Source organism: Poecilia formosa, unplaced genomic scaffold (genome assembly GCF_000485575.1).
Source record: "Poecilia formosa unplaced genomic scaffold, Poecilia_formosa-5.1.2 Scaffold716, whole genome shotgun sequence".
NCBI classification, from domain to species: domain Eukaryota; kingdom Metazoa; phylum Chordata; class Actinopteri; order Cyprinodontiformes; family Poeciliidae; genus Poecilia; species Poecilia formosa.
This window is the reverse complement of record NW_006800655.1, coordinates 18,271-29,098: the sequence shown is the minus strand read 5'-3', so window position 1 is coordinate 29,098 and position 10,828 is coordinate 18,271. Positions and strand designations below refer to the sequence as shown.

At 36.2% G+C, this 10,828-nt stretch overlaps 1 protein-coding gene across 1 annotated transcript in view; it reads left to right on the top strand.

Annotated features, from left to right (window-relative positions):
- Window positions 1-10,828, top strand: part of LOC103131082 (heat-stable enterotoxin receptor-like) — a 25,424-nt gene that overhangs the window by 6,893 nt on the left and 7,703 nt on the right. Inside the window, exons 3-17 of the mRNA XM_016666384.1 lie at window positions 442-554; window positions 2,279-2,346; window positions 2,452-2,667; window positions 3,659-3,768; window positions 4,949-5,051; window positions 5,512-5,623; window positions 5,940-6,081; window positions 6,160-6,242; window positions 7,395-7,503; window positions 8,322-8,415; window positions 8,581-8,683; window positions 9,187-9,243; window positions 9,350-9,421; window positions 9,775-9,861; window positions 10,733-10,828. The exon at window positions 10,733-10,828 is cut by the window's right edge and continues 1 nt beyond it. Of these exons, the coding sequence (XP_016521870.1) occupies window positions 442-554; window positions 2,279-2,346; window positions 2,452-2,667; window positions 3,659-3,768; window positions 4,949-5,051; window positions 5,512-5,623; window positions 5,940-6,081; window positions 6,160-6,242; window positions 7,395-7,503; window positions 8,322-8,415; window positions 8,581-8,683; window positions 9,187-9,243; window positions 9,350-9,421; window positions 9,775-9,861; window positions 10,733-10,828 (1,565 nt within the window). The remainder of the gene's footprint in view (window positions 1-441; window positions 555-2,278; window positions 2,347-2,451; window positions 2,668-3,658; window positions 3,769-4,948; window positions 5,052-5,511; window positions 5,624-5,939; window positions 6,082-6,159; window positions 6,243-7,394; window positions 7,504-8,321; window positions 8,416-8,580; window positions 8,684-9,186; window positions 9,244-9,349; window positions 9,422-9,774; window positions 9,862-10,732) is intronic.

Sequence of the window (10,828 nt, the reverse complement as noted above, 5' to 3'; positions counted from 1 at the left end):
TCTCTGGACCAGAACATCTGACTCTGTTTACTGGTCAGGATTATTTTTAGAGGTGTGGAAGTAAAGAGGGATGAAAACATGTAAAAAAGTTGATTTTTCGGATTTTTATTTTTAAAGGTTCCTCTTTATGTCGTTTGAGGAAGAATCAGCTTGTTGTTGCTTCTTTTCTTTTTTAAAAATGTTTATTTATTGGTTTATTGTTTTCTAATTTTTATTTTTAAAAAGTTTTTATTTTCTCATTTTCTTTTATTTATTTATTTTTTTAAGTTTAGAGTTGTTGTTTTTTTATCTTTTCTGTTTTTTAGTTTTTATTTTATAAACCACAAACTAAAGGTTTGGGGATGCAACATAAGAAAATGTGGAAAAGTTGAAGAAATCCTGGTTCAGAGAAGATTTAAATGACTAACCTGTTGTGTTTGTTCCAACATGGCCGCCGTGAAGCGTTTGGATTTAATCTGACAGCGAACTTTGAAGGATTCAACACGACCATCTACCGGCAGGGCGGCTGCTACAGCAGCCCGTGTGAGGCGGTGGAGACGCTGCGAAACCTCATGGTTAGGCACCGCGCCTTCATCCTTCTTTACACTGTAAAAATAGAACAACTCTCAAGCGAAAATGGCAGATGTTAAGAAGTTAGCACTACAAAAAATAATAATAATAATAATAATAATTTACAGTGATTGAAATCAGAGCTGAATTACATTAATAATCTGTTAAGGCTACAAAAATTAAGTGTTAGTTTTGCTTTGCACTGTGTAAAAAGTGAAGCATAAAGTCATAAAGTGACTTATGTCAAAAACAACTGACATAAAATTTAGTTTTTCCAGAATCTGAATGTCTTATTTACGGAATAGTTTTATAACTATTACAATATTTTCTATTTTTTATCACTTTTTTAGTTTAAGCAAATAAATCTGATTTATCTGGTTTTCTATGCATTAAACAAAACACCTACAAAACACTTTACAGTACTTTTCTATTGTGATTTTACAGTTTTTATATAAATCCCACATCCATTTTTTACAGTGTATGTTAAATATGTTGATTTTGAGCATTTTTATTGTTTATTTTCTGTATTTTCTAGTTATAAACAATTAGATATCATCCAAAAAGGTTGAGAAGGACAATGTGTCACATCATATGACTCATTATTCTCCAAAGTATTTTATTAATAATTGATAGATTCATGCAGTGTAGTTAGAGAAATCAACTCGATCACCTGGAAGTCGGATCTGTGACCCAGAAAGTCAACAAGTCCGATCCGACTGAGAAAAACAACCAGATGTAATCCCCTTCATTAAATCTGAGCTAATCTGTTTCTAAACATGATTCTTTTAGTTTATTCCTTTATTTTAATATACTGAATCCTGAGAAATACACTAGTTATTAGCTTTTATTGCTAATATTATTTAATGATATGCTGTTTGTAAAGTTTCACAGTTGAAAAACAACAGCACTAATTTGGGTCATTAATTTTTAAAAGTCAAAGTTTCAAGCTAAGAATTTAATTAGCACACTCAATATTTAGCTTACCAACTAAACATTTAGTAGCAAAACTAAATATTTAATTAGCTCAAAGATAAATATTAAGTAGATAATATTTAAGTAGGAAGCTAAGTATTTGGTTTACCATCTAAATAACTATTTATCTGATTTATTAAACATGTGTTTGCTCTTTCAGTAACCATAAGAACACTGGAAAGCTCAGGCCTGTCATCAGAACAAATGTTTCTGCATGATAAATATCCCAGAAGATAATATTGTTGCTTTGAGATCATTTTCAAGGAATATAATTTTAATTCACGTTCTCAAAGACCAATAAACTTTAAATTCTAATGAACATTTAACACTGGAACTGGAAACATTTTAAAAATCCAAAATAAGCAAACAAAATAACAGAAACAACAAATTAAATGAACAATGACACCTCAGTAAATAAAAAAGGGCCAATTGAGACCAAAACACCAGACTGAAGATTTTTATCATCCAGTCTTTGGTAGAAAGAGAAAAACAATAAATTATTGAGTTTATTTTAATTTATAATGTTATTAATTGATTTATTGCTTATTGCAACTGGTCTGTGTAAGCTAATTACAAATTTAATGATAGTGAAGAAGAATCTGATGTTGACATGTTAGGATGCGGGGCCCAAATGAAAATCTGCTTCAGGCCCCATAAAGGCTTTGGCCGGCCCTGCTAAGCCTCGTCTATGATGAAAACCAGAACCGCAGATGAAACTAAAAGTCCAAACCCAACACCTGTCTGTTTTCTCCGGCAGGACAATCGTAAGCTCGGCTGCGCTGTCCTCGGACCGACCTGCACCATAGCAACGTTCCCGCTAGTGGAGTAAGTTACGTCATTCCTCTGAAACAGCCAATCACAGTTCATTCCTGAGATGTTTAGTTTCCAGCCTCCCTGCCTGGTTTCTGTCTTGTTTTGTCTGGCTGCCAGCGCAGAGAAAGGTTTTGGGCTGAGCACGCCCATCATCTCGGCGGGAAGCTTCGGCCCGTCCTGTGACTTCGCCCTCAACCTGCAGCGGGTTCTGCCTCCGGCCCGGAAGATCTCCCACTTCTTCAGCGCCTTTTGGCAGGAAGACAACAAACTGAAGCCCGTGTGGAAGACGGCCTACATCTACAAAAAACCCAACAACACGGAGGACTGCTTTTGGTCAGTGGCATCTCGACCCACCCGTTCATAATACACTGTAAAAACAATCCAGTTCGGGATTGGCCCCGAGTCAAATGTGGGCCCATCCGGGGTTTGGTTAATTTAACAGAACATGGCGGGTTTGACTCGGTGTGGATAGAGACTTAAAAAGGTATCACAATATATCGGCCAATATCAGGAATTATTAATTAGTTGTTTTTTATTTTAAATACCTGAAATACTGCCGAACTGAAGCTGTGGTATTTCCTGTTTTATCTCCATGTTGTTATTTTTAAACTGCTGGTGTGGAAGTTACTCAGCAGGTTGTTGCTAGGCAACCAAAGAGTGAATGAGTTGCTAGGCAACCAATGCGAGAGCTAGTTGATTCCACCTCCATTTATTGAATACACATGTGTTCATATAGACATTATTTCACGTATTATCTGTTGATATTGATCATGTGTCTGCTGTGATACATTTTATTGATTTGTAATAGAGACTAAGTCAAGTTTATTTGTATAAAACATTTCAGCAGCAACGCAGTTCAAAGTGCTTTAAACCATAACATATTTTCAGAGCAGTAATTAATCCAAAACTGTACAAAATGTTTAAACATTTTGTATTTAAAATAAAAACACGTTTGTCTGTAAATCTGTTTTATCGGCTTCACCTTCTTCAAATTCACTTAAGGAATGCTGTTATTGCAGTATTTAAATGTTTTTTTCTTAAATGTATTGAATCATTGGTTTATTTGCATCTTTTAATGTATTTCTAAAAGACTCAAGTAATGAAATGAAAAATCTGTGGAATGTGTCAATTATTTTAGTGATCAAGTATTCAATCGATTAATCAGGTAATAACCTGATTAATCGATTGAATACTTGATCACTAAAATAATTGTTAGTTATTGAAGTGCCAGCAGCAACCAACCAATTAGCACTTCTGTTGCTGACTTCACCTTCACTACACTGTAAAACGTGTCTGTTAATTTAATTGTGAATTGTTTTTTCAGGTATATCAACGCGCTGGAAGCCGACGGCATCAAAAATGTTTCGGAGACGGTTCTGCGCGGACCAAAGGAAGTGGAAGCTGTTCTCTCACAAACTAACAGGACGAGCAACCGTAAGTTGATCAATGGCTGCCAGTCTACAAAGCCAGACTCAAGAGTTATGGGTATGACAGGAAGTATTTGGGAAAAATAGAAGATTCCACATAATTTGTCTTCATAGCAGTTCCCAACTCAGTAAGAGAGAGCTCTGCCTGTAACCTGGAACCATGTTGCAGCCAAATCGCCTGATGATGCGTAATCGACGCAATCAATTTCATCAATAAATTATATTTTTGGCTTTATGAAAATGTAATATTTGGAATCTTATTTTTTTCACCAGTGCGCTCGTTGTGTTTCCATAGTTCAATGTGATGTCAGTGCGCCCGAGGCGGCCATCTTGTTTGAGAAGCGTGTTGTACAGCTTCTATTTATTTGGATCTTGAATTCAGGTTGACTCTACAACATAAAATTAAGGCCAGGCTAAAATTTATTATGTTTAATTATAAAAATAAAATTATAAGGGTCTCAGCGCTGTCAATCAGTGTCATGTACTTGCTGCTCAATGTGCTAATGGTGGAGAAACAACAGGAAAACCGTTATCCTCTGAGATCAGTGGGTATGGTAACTAGCATTAGCATTCATGGCAGGCTATGCTGTGGTGAACCAGCTTTAGCTTAGCAGAGATCGAGCAGGAGGAGGTGAGCATCAGAGTGATTTACAGCGCTAAGACCCGCCTCCTGTCCTGGCTCTGATTGGTTGTTTTCAGTTAGTTCTGCAAACAACCAATCAGGAGAAGGCAGAGGAGCAAATTTTTTCAGATCATCTCTTATTATACATATTATTATTGGAACAAATATTTTAAAAACATATATTTTTATGAACGTTATATAAAGCAGCTTTAGTACCAAACCTCAATATGTACCAAATATGATTTTTGTGTAATTATGCCCAACTAAAATATATTTAATATCATATTTAAATGTGTTATGTGTGTTACATCCAAATGATCATTTTATATGTGAGGAAGTCTCTGCTTCATAGCAGAAATGCATTTTCAATAAAATTTTTATGTATTTGTAAATAAATTAATACAGTAAATACAGAGACTTGTGATTGGTGTTTCAGCTCCTGTTTACACATGAAAGCATCGTTTCACACTGTAAAACAGACCTTTAGCTGTAACTCCGGTTTCTGGGTTGAATTGGAACTGAAATATAAATGTCTCCGCTGCGGTTTTACGTTGTTTGGTTGCAGTGTTCATCATCTGCGGCTCGGTGTCAGACTTACTGGAGATGAAGAACGACTCCAGAGGAGCCGACAGCAGCGACTTCCTCTTCATCCTCATTGATCTGTACAAGTCAGTCCTGACTCCACCTCAGCCTCTTTTCACATCTCCAGATTTAATTTGCTTTAGCATCTTTTTCTCTTTTATCTGTTTATTTCTGCTGTGTCTACTTTACTGTTTTTTAACAAACTGTGTTTATAGCAGAGAAACCTGGTTCTCTCTGTAAAGTGCAAACATTATTAGAAAACAAGAGAAAAGGCATTTACACAGTCCAGAAGCCAATGTATAATAAATCATGGTGTTCAATAATGTTAACTGTAATTAAATGACTGGAGCACAAAGTTAAAGATGCAAGAAGGAAAATATTTATGGGTGAAAACGCCTACAGGGCGTTTCACCAGAACGCTTCACACTGCAGCCTTTTCTCTGTGATGAATTTGTTTACATGGTACATGAAGGATTTGCATTTGAGTTCATCTGTTAAATATCTACGCTCTGCAGAACGTAACTGTATTTTTCCTACTTAACTCAGTGATATTTACTACAAGAGCCCGTCACGGCCGGAGATGAGGAACGTTCTGGTGCTGACCATGCCCAACTCCAGGCGGTACGACATCAACGCCAACCTGAAGGACAGCGACATGGTGAGGAAACGGCAGGAAAACATGACGACCTGCCGCAGATTTATACATATACAGATGTTTTTCAGTTGCTGAAATAAATAAGGTTGAAGCTAAATATTTAGTTAGAGTATTAAATATTTAGTTAGCAAGCTAAACATTTAGTTTACAAACTAAATATTTTGTTCTGAAGTATTTAGCTCAGCGCTAAATTTTCACTAGCCGGTAAGGGGATGTGTATTACTAAAATAAAAGCTGAGTCTTGCAAACTTAGTGAGTCTGAATCGCTTCCTGTCCTCTTCATCTTCATCTTCATCATCTTTTCTTTTCCTCCCTGCAGATGAACGACTACATGGCTGCGTATCACGACTCAGTGCTGCATATAGGAAACGTGATGCGAGAGATCGCCACTAAAAATCAGTCAGAGATTCAACAAATGGAGTTTGTGAATGTGAATTACTTCAGAAATGTTGTCTTTAACGGTAAAGATGAGGAATAATTGCTCGGTGTGTCACCAATGTAGTTCCGTACTTTGAAACGTGTTTTCATTTCCTGCCCAGGAATTGCAGGAGAATATAAGCTAGACGAGTACGGAGACAGAGATGTGAATTTTTCCATCATGTACACAACAACTGACCTCCAGGTAAACTTCCTTAACTCACTTCTTTATTGTAAAGTTTATTTTCTCAAAAACATGTTATGTGACTTGAAAAGTGATGATTTTGTCTGCCAGATCTCACAAAGAAAAAATATCCTTCAAACATCAACATGTGAAAAGCTCAGGGCTGATCTGGGGATTATTTATAGATGAATCGATTAATTAGATAGCAAAAGTGATTACTTGGAGATGTTTCCACAATTTGAGCAGATGAAACTTAAATACTGACAGATTTATAGTCAGAGAAGCTTTTTAATGGTGAATACTAAATGTGTATATTTTTGTACATGTTTGGGTTAATTGCTGCTCTGAATCTATTAATATGATTAATCAGTTCATCCCTAATTGAAGCCTAAATGTAGAATATTGACCCTGATGAGTGAAAATTGTCTTTTAATCTGAACAAGGTTTTTATTTTTCCAAATAATTTAAATAGTTCGTTTTCATGTCGCTCCACCCTGGAAAATAAAACACCAAAATGTGTCACTGAAGCATCAAAACTAGGCAAACGATTACTTGGCTTATGATTAACTGTTGATTAATGGTTTATTAGATTAAAATTAGTTCCAGTCGATTAATAACTGCTGCACTGACCGTGTTTCCGTGTCGTAGTTTGGCCGCCATCCAGCAGAGGGCGCTGGTCATTCTGAGCGGAGCATGGCTTACACGTAGAATTAAAGATGGCGGCGCTGTTCCAGAACAGCAGGACAGAATAACGGTCGATGTGGGATGAAAAGTGTATTTTTTGCTGTTCTGTTTTAAAATATAAAAACTCCACAAACTCCTGAAGTTTCAGTTTAATGGCGCGTCATTCGGTCGAGCTGCATCAACTTCTGCGCTCCTCCTCACTGACCGAATGACCTTCACATATTATCTTTTACCTAATATGTTCCTGTTTGTTGTATTTTATTATGTCTGAGTTTAATAATGTGAGAAACCACAATGATCTATTTATTCAGTCAGTATGTAACAGCTGACACAATCAAGAAAATGGCCACTTAATTAAACAGTCGATTGATGAGATCAATCAACTTTAGATAAACTCATTAATCCATAACTAGCATGCCTAGTTGAAACCAATTTGACATTTTGCTGATATGTAAACAGTTCATGGTGGTTCTGTTGTCTCTTCCTCAGTATAAATGTTTATTCACCTTTGACACTGAAAACACCAAAACAAAGATGGAGGACGAATCTCCGGCCTTCATCTGGGGGAAGAAGCTTCCCAACTACGAGCCAGAGGATGGTAAACCTGAAAACACACACACACACACACACACACACACACACACACACACACACTGGAGCTGCAATCATTAACCACTCACCTGCACATGATCAAACACACACAAAGCCTGTTTGGTGTTACAAACTCATGAAGTGCCAACCAGAGATGCTATTATGTGGCCCTCAACTGATAAGAAGATAAATTTAGCAAACATTTATTGTCTCTGAGGAAACGGGAAAAGTGCCAGCTTCAGAGATTTTAGTGTTGCAAGATTACAAAGACACTTCTTCAGCTGATAAGCCAGGTTATATTATTATCTGGATTTTATTTGATGTTTTTGACACCTGAACCATGAACCTTTTCAGCTGGTTTGGTTTTGGTGATGTCGAGAAACCGAGAGGAAATTTGGAAATGAGGCCAAATTAGTTTTTAATTAATTCAGTTTTTTTCTGCTGCAGGTAGAAACTCTGAACTGATTGATGTTATTTTTTGACTGTGTTCAGTAATACCTGTTTAATATCTGCAACTGAACCTTCAGAGACAGATAAAGACTGTAACAAAGTCGGCCTTTTATCACCTGAATGTAACAATAATAATAATAATAATAATAATAATAATAATAATAAACTTCCAGAAAACATCTGAAACATCTTTGACTTAAAGCTTAAAATTCATAATAACTGGAAGATTGATCAATATATTTGATGTATTTTGATTAGTTTAATATTTGATTTTGATGATATTTGATCAGATGTAATGTTTATTTCTTGTATGATGTTTTCATGATGTTTAGCTGCCTTGCCGCTGAAATGTTCTGTATAAATAAACTTTACTAGACCTGTCGACTGGCCCTCCGATCCAAGACATCATTGTGGGCGTCCTGGCTGTCACAGTGGTCGTCGTGGCAACCATTGCATTTATCTTCTACAGGTGAGTCGTTGTGCAGAGACACAGAGGATCACATGAAGCAGAGGCTGTTTGTCCTTTTACTGCGATAATAAAATATGATTTAAAAGCCAGAATGAGAACAAGATGGCAGGTTTTTACCTTCCAGCGTCATGATGATGATGATGATGATGATGTTTTTGTTTTTAGACAGAACAGGAAAGACCGGCTCCTCAGGAAGCGCTGGTCACACATCAACTCTGACCTCATCTCTCTGCTGGAGGACACTGAACACAACATAATCTCCCTGCAGGTGAGCGACCATCAGAGAATCACATCCAGCTGCTGCGACTTTAAAAATGTTGATTCTTGTTGTTTACTTTGGGTTCTGTATAAAAAACATTTTTTGATCTTATTTTGTTTGTTTTAACAACCATGTTTCTTAGTATTTTGGTGAAAAATTTATTAGAAAGAAACTAAAATCTTCAGAGCCACATTTATTTACTTTATGCAACAACCTTTTGTACCATTGCTTTAAGCCTGAGCTCACACTGATCAACCAAGAAAGCAAAGCTAATAAAAACAGTTTGTTTGCATATATTCTGTACAAATTGATACAAAGTGTATATTTTTAAAGCAAATATTTTTTAGCTGAATGTTTTCCTGTCTGGATGAATGTTCTCCAATTAAATGTTGGATGTTTCTAAACATTTTTGCAGTTCCATTTATTCACCAGAGGGGGCAGTAAGCTTGGAGGGCTGTAGATAAATCCTAAAAGTTTTTACAGTTTTCAAAATGTTCTTGTTATTTCTTTAGATAGAAGAAGAAAGGAAGAAGAAATTCAAGATCCGCCGAGCGCTTTACGACAAAAAGGTAGTTGGACGGAAAACCTGCAGCTGATTTTAATGTCCAAATCTTTTCCTCTGAACACAAACAAGCGGATGAATAAAGGTTCTGTTCTGGTTCTGGTTCTGCTCAGATTGTGATTCTGAAGGAACTGAAGAACTGTGATGGAAACTTCAACAAAGAGCAGACAAGAGATCTGAATGCGGTGAGATGAAGACCGAGCTGGACTCGTACGGAGCTAAACTGGGGCCATAAAGTTTGTTCCAAAAATTTTTTTCTTGAAACTGGAAAAATGAAACAAAAAAATTAATTGGAGAAAAGATGTATTACAAAATATTTTTGTATAACCGAAAAAAAATAAACTAAAAAAAAACTTTAATCTGAAAAATAATTTTTAAACTGGGAAAAATTTTGAAACTCAGCATTGTTAAACATTGTTAAACTGAAAAATTTTGAGTACGGAGAGCGGGGGTCACTCCGGGTACGTGCGCCGCAACCCGCTCATGTTTCCACAGAAAACAGGAAGAGTGGCAGAAATGACTGGAGTTTCCCCAACAGTACGTGCTGAACGACAAAGTGTCGTACCCAGAGGACACGTTCATGGACTGGGAGTTCAAGATCTCCGTCATGTACGACATCGCCAAGGTGAAACTTTGCAGATTGCTCAACCGGCGGGACGGCAACGGTTTCATGTGACGCAGAGCATGAAGCTCATAAACGAAAGGTTTAATCAATAACAGCAGCTGGACTAATGAGCCGCGCTACGAAAGTATTCACACCACTTAGACTTTTTAGTACTTTGGGATTATACAACCTCTAATGTCTCATATATTACTGGAATTTCTGTGGACAAAACCCCTAAAAGTACCTCTTTTAGGGTCCCTTTCAAAGTAAAAGTCCACACAGCTGATAAACCCAATATGTAAAATATTCAAATTTATCATAAAATCATCAATAAGTTCTTTGATATTAGTCAGTGTTTAAATATAATTTTTAATGACATGTTTTAAATCACATGAGAGTTAACTTAAATTTCACAGATTATTGAATTTATTTACTTAGAAGCTGCAGTGCCATCTGGCTGTATGGAGCTAAATTACAATCATAAAGTTTGTTAAAAAAATTAACTTTGAATAACATTTAAAACAGAAAAACAGTTTTTTAGCTGAAAAAAGATTCAAAACTGGAAAATATTTTTTAAACTGAAAAATAATTTTCAACCTAAAAAAAGATTTGAAACTGAAAAAAAATGGCTTTTTATTTTAAAAATAAAAAGCAATTTATTTTAAAAATAAAAAGCAATTACAATAGGAAAATTTCATTTCAACTGTAAAAAAAAAAAACATGGAAGAAACACTGGACATCCAAAAAAAACCTTCAGTCTGAAAAGTAGTTAATTCCTTTTCACTGTCAAATTGATGTCTTTAGTTTTTAAAATGTTTTTAACAAACTTTATGGCCCCAGTGTCGCTCCGTACAGCCTGTATTCATCAGTGTTGCTAGCTGCGTCCCTGCAGGGCATGTCTTACCTCCACTCCAGCAACATCCAGGTCCACGGCCGCCTGAAGTCCACCAACTGCGTGGTGGACAACCGCATGGTGGTGAAGATCACC